We start from the raw sequence: 15,180 nt of genomic DNA, 5'->3' as shown, positions 1-15,180 counted from the left end.
CTGAACATGAACTGCCAAGTAGTTTATTATTTCACTAGTCACAATAAAGAAAATTATTGTAAATAAATCATGTGTAAATTAATTTATATGTAAAAATTTACATATTACCAGAAGGTAATTGTTTGTGCGTATTAAAATTCTTATATCGCGTTATTACCTCAAAATGTAACAAAAAGTTACATTACTTTGATAGATAACTGAAAATATACAGTGTGGGATAATAACTATGTCCACTTTGAATATTGCCGTTATTTGTAATAATATGAAAAAATGTTATATACAAACCTTACACGGTATAGAGGGGGGCATATTGTGACACAAACATTTTCTGTGTGGATGAAGGCATAGAGGAGATTTCAAGGTCATCTCTATTTTTTTTAATAGAAAAGGGAGTGTTGAGACGACTTCAGCGAACTATCATTGAAGGTCATGCAAGGTCAAATGTGGTAGTAAAATAAACTTTCTTAAATTACAGGAGATGCTCGAAGTGTTGACTGTTTGCATCAATGCAAAGTTGCAATCTTCGTATCGCTGCATCACCTGCATGTCTTATCGTTTCTGAACTTATTTTATTATTATTTACTACTTATTTTATTCTGAACTTATTTATTTTTTGCACAATCTTTGAAATGTTCGGTGCAAAGGATGTGTACGGTTTGGATATCGTTCAGCATACAACGATTGAACTCTTATCGAATTTTATCGCATTTCTCCATAAATGAGGATCATATCCACTTGCTCTTCACAAAAAAACTTCATTTTGATGATCACGCAGCTACTTGACTTAGCAATCGACCGAGACTGACTACCGATTCATGTTAATGTTACGAACGGATGAGATGTTTACATTTCTAGCTATACGCGATGTATTGCCACAACATAAACAATGATACAAGATCATTCGTTTATGTAAAACTGAGGGTCTATGAAATAATACAGCATGTGCTAGAATAAGTTCAGAAACGATAAGACATGCACGTTTTGCAGCGATACGAAGATTGCAACTTTGCATTGATGCAAACAGTCACCACTTCGAGCATCTCCTGTAATGTAAGAAAGTTTATTTTACTACCACATTTGACCTTGCATGACCTTCAATGATAGCTCGCTGAAGTCGTCTCAATACCGGTTATCACATCGCGATAAAAAAGAACATAGTATTCCATTAAAAAACATAGAGATGACCTTGAAATCTCCTCTATGCCTTTACCCACGCAGAAAATGTTTGTGTCACAATATGCCCCCCTTTATCCGTATAAGTTTTGTATATAATATTTTTTCATATTATTACAAACAGCGGCAATATTCAAAGTGGACATAGTTATTTCCCCACCCTGTGTATACGTACATATACGTCATGCATAAACGCATTTACGACATGGTGTAAAATATACGTACCCACCTCTGGTGGTGATAGAAACCACTCTGGGGTCCTCAGAGTCCTCAGGCACTCAAAATCCATGACCTCTCGAGAACAATGGCATCCGTGGTATTATTATTTATATCTGTAGTCACTGCTGACCATACGATTCTAATGAGTTAACAGGCCCTGGCTATTATTTTTCTGATGTAGTTACGACATGGTACATTTCGGCCACGCTAATTCTTTACGACAAGCGAAGTCGTTAGGTGATTATCTAGTTGTGGGTGTACATACCGATGAAGAAATTACAAAGCACAAGGGACCACCAGTATTTATGGAAGAAGAGAGGTATGTTTCTCTCGAAAAGAAGAAACTAAAGTTTAAATGTGAATACAATAATGTTTTCACTATTTTGTTATATTGCTGAAAATGTTTCCTTGACAACATTAATAATACTTGCTTAAAATAATATCGCAGATAATTATTATATTTTTAGAGTAATTTATATAATTTCTTATTTCCTTGCAATATAATATTTATGTATTAGGTATAAAATGGTGCGTGGTATTAAATGGGTAGATGAGGTGGTAGAAGGTGCACCTTATGTTACAACATTAGAGACGTTAGATAAATACAATTGTGATTTTTGTGTTCATGGTGATGACATCACTATGACAGCAGATGGTGTAGATACATATCATTTGGTCAAAACAGCAGATCGTTACAGGTACATCTTAAGTCATAAATTGTTATGAACTTGTCTACAGTATACTGTAGTTAATCGTGTATAGTAATTGTTAAACAAATATGATTATTATAGGGAGGTACAGAGAACAGCTGGTGTGTCAACATCTGATTTAGTAGGGCGTATGCTTCTAATGACACGACAACATTTTAAACAAGGAGATAGTGAATACAGTGTTGATAGAGAACCTAGTAAAAGTATGGGTCAAGATCGATCAGCGAGAAGTCCATGGACAGGCTGTTCTCAGTTTTTACCTACTACACAAAAGATTATACAGTTTAGTGATGGAAAAAGTCCACAGCCTGGAGATAAAATAATTTATGTAGCAGGAGCATTTGATCTCTTTCATGTCGGTCATTTAGATTTCTTAGAAGTTGCAAAAAAAGAAGGTGACTATCTTATAGTTGGATTACATACCGACCCAGTAGTTAATCGATATAAAGGTGGTAATCATCCAATTATGAATCTCCATGAAAGGGTACTTAGTGTTCTGGCATGCAAGGTAAAAAGTAAAATATTATTTTTATATTGTAATCGAAGAATAAGTGGTTTACAATTTTTTTAATATCTATTCTTGTGCATGTTCGTAGTATGTTAATGAGGTGGTAATTGGGGCACCATATGAAGTTACAAAAGATCTTATGGAACATTTTGATGTTTCCATTGTTTGTCATGGCCAGACTCGTATAATGCCTTGTGAAGATGGTTCAGATCCATATGCTGAACCAAAAAGGCAAAATAAGTTTAAATTGTTGGATAGTGGCAATGATATGACAACAGAAAAAATAGTTGAACGCATTATACTTCACAGGTATTTCAGTTTTATGTATTCTATCACGTGCATGATTGAAAATATTTAATCAATTATTGTTATGATACTGTCTTTGACTTGGAATTAAAGTTACATGCAGTGTGTATAAACATAATCTTACTAGGATAAGTAATAAACTTGAACATAATATTTCTGAATTATACAATAGTTCTTATATTTTTTATTTTTAAATGCAATTCATATCCGATAAATAAATAAACAAACAATATATTTAATAAATAATATACTGTATCTCAATATACATTTAATTAAATATAATTCTCTTTTGAAATTATAAACTTAGATTATAAAGCAAGAATACTGTGTAACTTTGATATAATTGGAATTGTGTTATAAATTTAAAAATGTGAAATTTTTTTTTTATCATTCATTGAGTTAATGATGTTTGAAGAGTTGAACTCTTATATAATTTCATAAAAATTATATTGCATACAGTATTTTGTCCTTCTAGGACAAGAGTAGTACATGTAATATTAAGAACTTGATCAACCATTCATCCGTTGAATCTTGTCATTTTGCATTTTGTAATTCTTCATTCACCTTAGAGTAAATATGTTTTTCTTATTTTGCTTTTTTTTATCATTCATCTGTTCATGCTTTATTAATGGGATATGCAATTTTATGCTAAAGAACTTCATGGACACACCTTATATTTCTGTTTGTCTTTAGACCGTGTAAATGCATATGTGTTTTATACTCTGCATGAAACCTACGAGTCATTTCTTTTAATATAGTGCTACAGTTTTCAGAGAACGTTTGCATATCCCAGTTATTCAAAACAGTCTTATCACGTTTTGATATAGTGTTTAATTACAGGTTGGAATATGAAGATAGAAATTTAAGGAAGGAAAAGAAGGAAATAGCAGCTTATAAAGCATTTTTGAAGTCTCAGAAAAAGAAAGGATAGATTAATTTACTCTGATCCTTCAGAGTATGTGATAATCATATTTTATGAGAGATACTTGTAAATATAATATCACACGGATCCTTAACTTATTTAATTCTATTTGCAAATATATGTGGCTTAAATATTTATGATTACTCTAAATACTTAAAGTATTAACGCGTAAAACTATTATGTTTTATTATCCATAAGTCAACGAAGAAAGAGATACAACGACAAAAATGGACACATGACTGTGTATATCTGTATTTTTGAACATTCTTAATTAGAAAGACAAAAGACGTATTTTACTTTATGTTTAGACTTTAGACTATGGACTTTATGCATTTATTTTTAGTATTTGTGAATGTGAAAATGAATATAAATATTTTGATCATATTTAATAAAAATTTATTCTAATTTTGGTCTGCAATAGTAGTACTTTTAACAAAATTAATACATTTCTGTTTAAATACAGATTTGCATGTTAATCTGTAAGAGTCTCAGTTTGCATAAATATCCATGGTCTAGTTAATATAGATAGATATCATATATCTGTGAAGTATGAATACACTACCAATAAAGTGTAAACACTTTTAATTTTTACACAATCAGCTTTACATATGAAAATATGTATAAACATAGATAGAGCAAAGGACCTAATCAGTAAAATGCTTTTATATTATACACAACTTAAATTTTATTTTTTATAATGATTTTATCATCGTGCAAAATAATTAGTACTACTCAAATTTTGTATCATTTAATTGTTTATAATTTTCATATAACTTATTTACTAATTTCTACAAAATGGTAAAGCCAAAGAAAATGCATCTCTTAATTTTTACACATTTTATTAAATGTAATTTGTAATTTGGATTTTTATCTACAAAGATAGGAATTGTACGTTTCAATGTAAATATAATTAATTCTTAAATGGTTGACTAGAATCTTATGATTCTTTTATTTGAAAATGATTCATGCATTGAATATTTTTAGATAGACTTTGTAATACAAAAATATTGTAATAAATAAAGAAGATTAATCCTCTTTATTTTGAAAGTAATGAAACGTGTTCGCTGTGAAGATATAAATTAGAATAAAATCCAAAGAGTCTTTCACAACCATTTAAGAATTAAAATAATAGTATTTAACAAATTATGAAGTCGTCAAATAGTAGTCATGGGTGATATTTCATAGTCTCAAAATCATGTAAATCATTAGTGAATTGTTGTATTATTTGGTGTATTGAATATTGTTGATTCTTTAGCAATCGTTGTTGATTTTGTATAAATGTATGTATCAAAACTCCATATTTATACTGTTTTTATAATAGTATAGCACACAGTACAGTACCTGTATGCAATTGTTATGCGCACGGAATAATATTTGCAATCGTTACTGTTGAATAGGTATATCTAATTAATGTGAACGAATGATGCATTATACAAGAAAAAATATATAAATATAGGTAAATGTTGAAAAATACAAAATAAATAATAAGTGCCACACTTTGTAACAGAATGTTACATTATTTTTACTCTAAATTAAAATATTAACCAAAGAGAGATTTTGACCGTACACATAACATTAGATTGTAAAACAATTCTATGCATTTTCGTATGTACGTTGTTTGCATGCCTATATTTCGCTTTTTAATTTAACATATAAATTATTCTCAATATGTTCCAATACGTTCAACAACAGTTAATCGTCGCTGATTTGGGCACGTAAATATGCGTGCGATCGCTCAATCTTATTAGGCATCGTACTATGTGTATAGAAGTGTAAGAATATGATACACTATAAAATGCTTAAAATACCAAATTACCGATTTAATTTTGTACAAGTAATTAAGTATTTCTAAAAGTATGATCGCATGCATAAATATTTAATAACATTTTACTATAATAAATAATCAAATTACGCGGTCATGTACAGAATTAAATATTTTATTTTATTTATTTGAGTAAATACTTTTATTGACTGCCAAAGGAGAGCTTTATTAGCCTCCTTCGATAGTCAACTTTTCTTTATAAACAATAAATATTTTACCGTGTGTATGTACATAAATCGTGTCGGAATTATGAAACTATTCCAAAAAACCCGGTCGTAAAATGATTATTCTACAATGAGTCTAAAATTACTACTACAAATGAACATTCTTTCAGGTCACGTAATAGCACTGCACGTTTGATAAATTTATCAGTAACAATTATTTTAAAGTGCGTGAAATGACTTTGTTAAAAGTCGTAAATATTTGGTGCAAAAAATGAAATAAAATAAATTTTCCGTGCATTTGGCTGTATAAAACGTGCAAGATGAATAATCAATCAGAGAGAAAACAGCGACGTAGTCGTATTTTTATTAATGTTTGTCAACGAATAGTAATTTACGTTTGTGATGTTTGCATTATAAGTAATGATACATGATACAGTGAATATTTTTAGGATGTACCTATTAAGTTTTATTACATTTGCCTTACTGTAAATAATACATACAGGGTGAATCTATTTCAAAAAACTTCTTCATTTTGAATATTGTAACGAGATATCAGTCTTTTAAATCAAAATCAACATTTTCTTATCGTGTTGATCTTTTTAAAAATAGAATCCAGTATTTTCCACTTTGGAATAAAACTGATGATGCAAGAACGATATCAATGATTTACAATGTTATCTTTCTCAGATATGATTGTCAAATTTGCACTGAAATTCCACAAAGTACAGGGGTGTCCGTTTATAGCGACATCCAAGGGACAGAGAAATTACGTCGCTGTAAACGAATGTTTTTATATGTACAGAAGAGCGATTCACTCTGAGTGAATCGCTCGCTGCTAGGGTCGAGAGGCAAGCCGCCTGCTTTGTCATTTAAGAGTTGCTAGCTACTCCTGCTGAGCAGTCTATGTGTGTGAAGGAGACAGAGTGAGAGAAATAGAGTGTGTCGGTTCTCGCTCTGTCTCTGTCACACACATAGGCTGCTTAGTAGGGGTAAGCTACCGTTGACACGTTTATGGTCACGGCAATTAAACGACAAAGCAGGCTGCTTGCTTCTCGACCCTAGCAGCGAACGATTCACCCTGTATAGTGTCTGTACTTTCACTTTATATTACATTGTAGATGATCATTTGTAACCTAATATTTAAAAAATATGGAAGTATATCATTACATTTACTAGAAATAGTTGAAAAATAATGTTCTACATTTTCATTGCAATATCAGAAACGAAGAAATTATTGGAAACACTAAATTAAAACGATTCTTCCTGTACATGTGTTATTTACATACATAGTATGTATACCGTATGTTTCGTGCGTGTATACTGTTTAATAATTTACTGTAAATGTCCATGTTCACGTGACAGTAAATTGTGACTTTTACGGTCATGACAGTAGATGTCATGACTTTCGTCGTCGTGAAAACTAGAAGTCGCGTTGTCGCGACATTACTTGCAACTATTTTCATTAACATTAAAAAAATTAATAATTAATTGTATTTTGTTTAATTATTTTGGTTTTTATTTTCGTACAGTGTCACGACAATGAAAGTCATGACTTTTACTGTCATGTGAACACGGACCTTAAAAGTCATCAATGTGGAAAACCAATTCTTTGTAACACATTCGAGCTGCTTCGGTGGTTTATGTTTCTTGTACATATAGGGACTCGAAGTTAACTTGAACACCTCGAATAATGACTTAACGATACACTTTATGGAAAGTTTGATGCGTGGAACTTAAATGGCATCAACAGGCACATCTTGTAAGGTCCTTTTTGATTTCACGCACAATTGTATTTTCTTCTCTTTTCGTTAACTTCTTCGACCGGCCAAAACGAACTTTTTTATTATGTAGAAAATGGTAGATTTACTTTTGCCTAACAATTGTGCTATTTCGCTATAGCTTTTGCCTTTATTATGCCACTTTATTATCAATTTTCTATCAGTAATGCTTGTTTCTGATTTTTTGGGGCACATTATTAATATAACTTTTATAATCTTATTAACACTTTGTCAACTTCAAGGTTTGTTTTGTGTTACAATGTTCATCGTTCGAACACTTTCGTAGTGTCTGTTTAACCGATGTTTCCAAGAAATCTTTCATAAGTATTGTTTACTTTATCGGACACACTTCAAATTTAACATGCATAGTTGTAATACTTATGTGTTACCATAGGAATAAAAGTATTTTGTAACTCGTAATATGACTCATATTCTTTAAGCGTCAAACTTTTCATTTCGGAGTGTTCGAATACTTTTGTGACTCACTGTATAAGTAGGTGCTCGAACTCATGTCCCTCAACTTCAATACAACGATTATTTTGTAAATATCTCATTAACTATTAGATTTAGGATGTGTGAAGGTCAGCCTATTTTTACTCAGAATTTGATACTCTATCGATCTATGATACAAAAAAATAGGTCATACGGTTAAAAAAAAGTCAAGGTGACCTTGACATCTTCAAAATGTCTCTACCCCAAAAAAAAAGCATGTACCTTATAAGATGTGCCCCTTGATGCCATTTAAGTTCCACGCCTCAAAATTTTCATAAAGTGTACTGTTAAGTCATTACTCGAGGTGATCAAGTTAGCTGAAACACCCTGTATACCCTAGATCATCTCATTTTTTTTTCGGTATACATATACTTATAACCTGCTCGATGATTTTGGCCAGAAAAAATACACAGTGTGCAACATTTACCTATTGTACCGTGGATCGACCAGTGTATCCAGGTGTTGTCTCAGAATACTTTCTCGCTCGGTCTCGTATAAGCTCGTCGATTGATTTATTTTGCGGTATAGTTGACGATAAATTGTGTAAACGCGATGTTAAGTAGCACATGATAATGGCTGATAAAGCAAGTAGAGCACCCAATCCGGTTGCAACGTAAAGAAAACTCCCACAGCTATTTTCAAGTCCAGCGGCCACTTTTTGATATAGATCTGAAAATGATAAGATTAATTTCGTGAGAATGAATTCATTAACTAGGTATAAAAGTTTCCTAACGATGTCGCTTATAAAAGATGTATACTATTTCCTTCTTGTATTGCTGTATTAATTTATGATTGGTCACGTCATACAAATTTAAAAATTTATATTATAAGATCTTCTCTAAATTTTTATTTGTGCCAGTAACGAATTTATTTTAATTTTATAGCAAGAGAACATTTTTTTTCTTCATTTGAATAAGCTTATGCTTCGTTTTATTTATATTCTTTATTACTACGTATTTCGATTTGTTCTTGTTATTATACAACGGATATTTACATATTCATCTCTTGCATACAGGAATCTACGAAATACATTAAATTAAAAACATTAATAATTTTTGACACAGTTCTTACGTCATTTACAGTATTTAATATGGAGTAATATTATTAATGGAAGAAATTATTTTCTATACATTTTATAAATTTTTTAATTAGGCCAGAAAAACGTGAACTTGTAATAAATATTCGCAGTATACTTATTCCTATGCTCGCTATTTACAAAATTTTCATACTCGGCGTGATCGAAAATTCTACGTATAAGGAAGGGGATGATTTTATATGGAAGAAGAAATTAAAAATATGGAACTGAATTTATACGTTAAAAGTTATGGTTTCCAGAAAATTGGATTTGAAAATCGTGAGGCACAATTGTATTGGAGTATTATGTAAATGTAAACTATCAATTGGCAGCTTATGTTTATCTGTTGCCAGCTACTTTCATCTTTGTGAATGTCTATGGATATTGACATTAGTATAGTATTATTTGTTTTCCACAAATTGATATAAACTGATAGTACAACAATGATAATACCTTGAGGAAATAGGTAGCACATAATACTAGGAATGTAGATTATGTATGTTAAGTTGTACATTGAATTTATTTTGACACTTACCATCAGGCATCATTACCGTGTACTCTATATTTTCTTTAAACTTTGTGAAGGGAGTCGAATCATTGTATTCTCTTGTTGAACGCCTGTCTTTAGAAATAAATATAGTCGGCTCCTCTTCTGCTAATCTTTTTCTCCTCTTTCCATGCCCCGATGGCTCAAACAGGTCCAAACAGAAATCCTGTGGGAACACGTTTAAGTTTGTAATTTTAGCTATTACTACATCTTTGTCTATATCGACAAATTCTTTATCCATGCTTACAGCATACGATAAAGAATTTCTTTATTCATTGGTCCACATTTTCCCCGATTGTGCATACAATGTTTTGAAAGTCACGTTTATGTTTGCTGTTTGAATTTTTACTTTTAAAGATCATATTTCTTAAACTATTCAAAAACAGTTAAGTGTTAACAGTTCGGGGTGTATTTCATTTAAAAACGAGAATAGTGCACTTCATTATTTATCTCCTCCTTTTCAGCATAATTAAATGCATTTCCAGATACCACATGACGCCTTAAAGACGCCTATTTTACGGCTGTTTTAAGTCTGAGGCGTCTGTAAGCCTTCTACGAGGCGTCATTGGACATTATGTGCTATTTGGGTTAATTAGACTAATTGTAAAAGTGTAAAATGTCATTGTTGCGGTAGATAGCGAGACTCGGTCGCAAATTATGTCCTTACTGGTTGGCAATCCTGTGGCTCCATGCAGGCTTTAATCTGCGAGTGTATCCACAAAGTGGATCGTTCTCTCATTGAGCTCAGCAGAAACGCTTCGAAATCGAGAAAAACTTCGTTCTTCCTCTCCCGGTACCGAGCCGGCTGATGAGGGATTATCGAAGCGAAGTCTCGATTTCTACAGCCGTCTTTTACGAGCACGACGCTTCCTGGTGCGTGAGGCTGATCGGGATCGGGGCTGACAGTCACTTCCAAGAGTTTAATGTAACCCCACGCGCTTTCCGAGCTGATCCGAGCTCTCAGCTGGAGCTTCGTGCCGATCGGGACTGCTTGATCGACGGTCTGCGATCCGGACGCGTCCGACACGTTCCCCGTAGCTTCGCGATAAAGAGCCACCTCGTACTCCAGACGACCCGGGGTTTCCTCGACGACCCCGGACACCCGTGCCCCATGCGGACTAAAAGAGATGTTAATTTTAGGATATTTTTATTAGCTCTATCTAGTAATACACGATTTCTATAAACAGTTCTACAAACAATTATTTTCTACTAACATGCCTACACAATGAACATACAGTCGCTTTGAGTGTCAGTTTAATACTGATTGGAAAGAAAGCAATGTAGTAAATCCTCGATGAGCGTTCGAAGGTTTCTGAGTACTGACAAGGAGAGGAGTTCCGGTGGAATGCTGACTTTTTAATAAGGTTTAGCACTCTGCTAGAGCTTGGAATTCTAAGGTCTATGATATGTGTTTCAGTCACATATGGCCATTAGTTTATGAAATATTTAATGTTCAGTGTCGAAAAGCCTTCGAACACTCATCGAGGATTTACTGTATAAGCTGTGGCTCTGATCGGAGTCACCGGTAACAGCCAAACGTTGACAAATGACTCCGATTGGAGCCTCCGGCAGCAAACGTGTTAAGGAATACTCATTATCCACGCTACCGTAATTATGTGGATAATTACTTGAAAATCCTCTACACCACGTGGTTGCTATGATCGAGCATAGGAAATGTAGGGGAACGTAACGTTCGGAATGAAAGACGTGATTGTGCTACCGGATGAAAATATGTCATCAAACACGAAGAAACTCTGATTATTATTTATTATGTTGTTGTTAATTTATTCTTTAGACACTGATAAGGCTGCACTAGACGACCTCCTATTATGTTCTCTGGTATCTCGAGTAAGAAAACTTCTATTAAAAATTTTATTATATGTGTAAAACTAAACACTGCATATAAATTACTTAATTGAATAATATTGAATTAATAAGGCCGGTGATACTGTTTTTGCACCCGGGTAGCCAACAACCCAGGAACGGCCCTGCTTTTATTATTTAAGAACATATATTTTAACTTCAGAATATGATTCCATCGTAATATTTATGGGTTTCCTCGGTTATTGTTCAATAATGCAATAATATTTACGTCAATGTAACAAGGACAGTAAAAACATTTATTAAATTTTGATTCTAAATCTAATCTGATCTGATCTGATCTGATTGTCTTGATTTCGTGGTAATAATTGAATCGACAACGGGCAATAACACGTTCGTTACAGCACAGTTGTCGCCGTTTTAAGTAGAATAAGAGGAGCGCGATCCGACACAGCCGCTGTCAAACGGTTGAAACCTAAATTGTTTATATTATTCTTAATTTTTAACATTTCATATATGTTTCAAAATAGAATAAAAAGGGCTTGAAAAGTCTGTCAGTTACATGCGAAGAATTCTATGAAAATGCCTTAGCAAGTAGTAAGTTACATGGTCAAAGTGAACTGGCTACTTACAATGTCCCTGCAAAACCGGCGGCTTTGTGTCGAAGTAAAGTGGGTTCCGGCGGCCGACACATCAAGATCAGTTCTTGGTCGGCTAGCATTACGACGCCGGGAAAAGCAGGAAACCATATTCGCAGGTGAATGAAACCCTGTCGACAATATAACTTCGTTTATCGTGTTGTTCAATACAGGAAAAATGAGATAAAGAATATTTTTGAATAGAGTAAAATAGAGCAACAAATGTTAAAGAAAGAAATTCGATAGTTCACAGTTTCAATGTTTTGTAACTTCATTCTTTTCAGAAATGTTAACATTTGACAAAGTACAATAGCAACGCATTTCAGTGTTGCAGCGGCAGCGAATATTTCGCGGCGATATACGAGGTCTGTTAAAAAAATAACCGAAATTTTGTAATTACGCTTCAATTGTCATAACCTTCCGCGTAACATGCGCTTTACAAATTCTTTATGTCTCGTTTAGTTCCCGAGTTATTGCTATTTGAGTACAAGCTGTTTCAATGTACACGGCGATTTTTAGTTAAGTAGTAAAGACATTTACATGTCTGATTTACGAGAGCAACGATGCAACTTGAAATTTTACGTGAAACTGGGGAAAACATTTACGGAAACGTTTGAACTTTTGAAGCAAGCTTACGGAGGTGATGCTTTTCCTCGTACGCAGTGTTACGAATGGTTTACCAGATTTAAAAATGGTCGTCAATCAACTGAAAATGACCCTCGACCAGAACACTCTGTCAAGATTTTTTTCGATTTCAACGAAGTTGTGCATTTTGAATTTTTGCCTCAAGGTCAAACAATCAACCGCCAGTACTACGAAGGCGTTTTGAAAAGGTTGCGTGAAAAAATTCGCAAAAAGAGACCACAGTTGTGGCGAGACAATTCATGGTTCCTTCGCCACGACAACGCGCCTGCCCACTCAGCCTTGTTAATTCGCCAGTTTTGTGCCAAAACTCAGATGACTGTCCCCCCTCCCAGCCTCCCTACTCCCCAGACCTTGCTCCCTGCGATTTCTTCTTGTTTCCAAAATTAAAATCAGTGTTGAAAGGACGGCGTTTCGACTCAGTTGATGACATTAAGAATAATTCGTCACTGGCATTGAAGGATATTCCTAAAGAAGCTTACCAAGACTGCATAGTAAAGTGGAAACACCGCTGGAACAAGTGTGTGAATAGAGGAGGGGAGTACTTTGAAGGAGACAAAGACCAATAAGCTGTATATTAAATAAAAAAAATTAAACAAAAAAAGTTCGGTTATTTTTTGAACAGACCTCGTATTTTTTATAGATAAATTTTTGGGGAAATTTTTCGCATTGCTGTGAACAGTCTCATAAGACGCCATGTATTTTAAATTGTTGCGAATCTATCCTACAGACCGTGTCAGGTCCGAGAAGTTTAAACAGTGGGACAAACGAAATCTCGACGGACGACTCACGTTTCTCTTCAGAATGCCACATTTCGAGAAGTCAGTCACCTTCAGGAAGTAGTTATCTTCCTGAGGATCGTTGGGATCTGGCCTGATCTGGCAGTGGATGTCGGTGAGCGGATTGGCGGATCTGTCGTCGGCAAAGAGCGGCGCCCCTCTGAAGCCGACTGGCCTTTTGATCTTTGCTGTCAGCAGATCGGCGGCTGATCCTGCACCGCTGCACTGAATGTCAGAGACCTCGTAATCCTGGGCAACGGTGGCGACAACCTGAAACAATACCACCGTCATTCATCTATCATATATGGTTTTACTCGAGTGACACTCGGGATGCCACGGTGTACAATTCATTCTGTTTTTACCCATGGTGTTGTTTCTCCCTTTTCACCGATGATTTTCGAAACCAGAGGTTTTATAGCAAATCCTCGATTAATAGGGTGGAATGCTCGTTACGCAGTCGAAGGGATTCGCTTAATTTCAGCCCAACAAAAAATAAGCTGTACACACTGCACGCTTGATTTATTAGGTCTGTCGGAAAGTTCTATCGTTTTTTTGGTCCCTTTACTTCATAATGCTATAATACAGTAGGACCGTCTACTTATAATACGGAAGATACGTTGCCTGTTGTACGAATTTCGTGTTATATGGAGCTCAGAGTGGGTAAAGTTAAAATTAAATAAAGTTTTTCTATTATAATAGAACATATTAGGCATTTCGTTTCATTTTAGAACAATAAAAACAAAGTCTTTTCCAGCTATCGAGGACATTTTACTTTTGTATTCTAAAAACAATAGAAATGTACGAATCATTATTTATATTCTGTTAATTAACATTAAAGTTATTGCACCTCGTATATTGGAATAATTTGTTCTGTCGTCCGTTCTTTTATACACATTTTTTTTCAAACATCTGGGTAAATGAGAATTAACCCCGTGACATCGGGCCCACGGCAGGCTTAATTAACACGGAGTCACTTAGATCCACTTTCTTGGTACCAGCGGGACCATAGAGTAACATACAGAGGCGAAATGAGCCTCTTTTAGCGAAACCAAATTTCAGTGCATATGCGAGTCATATTGTATGCTTGAAAAGAAGAATAAGTTTAATAAGTTAATAATCAATAAAGAATAAGTTAATAAAGTTCTTAGTAACATACAGAGGCGAAATGAGCCTCTTTTAGCGAAACCAAATTTCAGTGCATATGCGAGTCGTATTGTATGCTTGAAAAGAATGAGATAGAACATACCTACAACGGGGAACACAATCTTTCCCTCCAAAACCAATTTCAGTACGCGAAATTGGTATATACGTGTTGATTGTATTGTGAATAAAAATCATAATATTTTATATATATTTTCTTCATTTCTGACTTCTAATGTTAAAATAAATATTTTTTGCCACGTATGATTCTGTATAATTACTATTACAAATGTAATATTACTTGTAAATAAAAATAATGCCATTCCACATCATTTTTTTCGATGCTGACTGTTCCTATTGCTAACAAGGACACTATTAAAAAAATCATCATGAAATAAAATTAAGCGTCTTTCATCGCACTATTTAATAATCCCGCCATTTATC

The 15,180-nt window shown here is 33.7% G+C and overlaps 2 protein-coding genes across 2 annotated transcripts; one reads left to right on the top strand and one right to left on the bottom strand.

Moving 5' to 3' along the window:
• Positions 1-1,421: 1,421 nt before the first annotated feature.
• LOC107193001 (ethanolamine-phosphate cytidylyltransferase) lies at positions 1,422-3,917 on the top strand. The gene is made up of 6 exons (XM_015582369.1): positions 1,422-1,489; positions 1,574-1,711; positions 1,911-2,090; positions 2,184-2,610; positions 2,699-2,919; positions 3,757-3,917. Exons 1-6 carry the CDS (start codon positions 1,461-1,463, stop codon positions 3,845-3,847), a joined length of 1,086 nt encoding a protein of 361 aa, XP_015437855.1. The 5' UTR covers positions 1,422-1,460; the 3' UTR covers positions 3,848-3,917.
• A 4,604-nt stretch (positions 3,918-8,521) lies between these two features.
• LOC107193000 lies at positions 8,522-13,866 on the bottom strand (the record flags this gene model as incomplete). The annotated part of the gene is made up of 5 exons (XM_015582368.1): positions 8,522-8,763; positions 9,705-9,882; positions 10,384-10,834; positions 12,170-12,306; positions 13,609-13,866. Coding segments are annotated over 5 exons (1,266 nt in total), but the record flags the coding sequence as incomplete, so codon positions are not given.
• Between the last annotated feature and the right edge of the window lie 1,314 nt (positions 13,867-15,180).

The sequence above is a fragment of the Dufourea novaeangliae genome, unplaced genomic scaffold, assembly GCF_001272555.1.
Source record: "Dufourea novaeangliae isolate 0120121106 unplaced genomic scaffold, ASM127255v1 scaffold509, whole genome shotgun sequence".
In the NCBI taxonomy this organism is placed as follows: domain Eukaryota; kingdom Metazoa; phylum Arthropoda; class Insecta; order Hymenoptera; family Halictidae; genus Dufourea; species Dufourea novaeangliae.
Note: the sequence above shows the minus strand (reverse complement) of the source record. Positions and strands in the feature narration are given on the sequence as shown.

What these genes read in the sequence shown, in the direction of transcription:
- LOC107193001 (XM_015582369.1), top strand. Translation starts at nt 1,461, where the DNA reads ATGACCTCTCGAGAACAATGGCATCCGTG. An exon ending in CGAGAACAATGGCATCCGTG is followed by an intron (nt 1,490 to 1,573) that starts GTATTATTATTT and finishes TTTCTGATGTAG; the next exon opens with TTACGACATGGTACATTTCG. An exon ending in TTAGTGTTCTGGCATGCAAG is followed by an intron (nt 2,611 to 2,698) that starts GTAAAAAGTAAA and finishes GCATGTTCGTAG; the next exon opens with TATGTTAATGAGGTGGTAAT.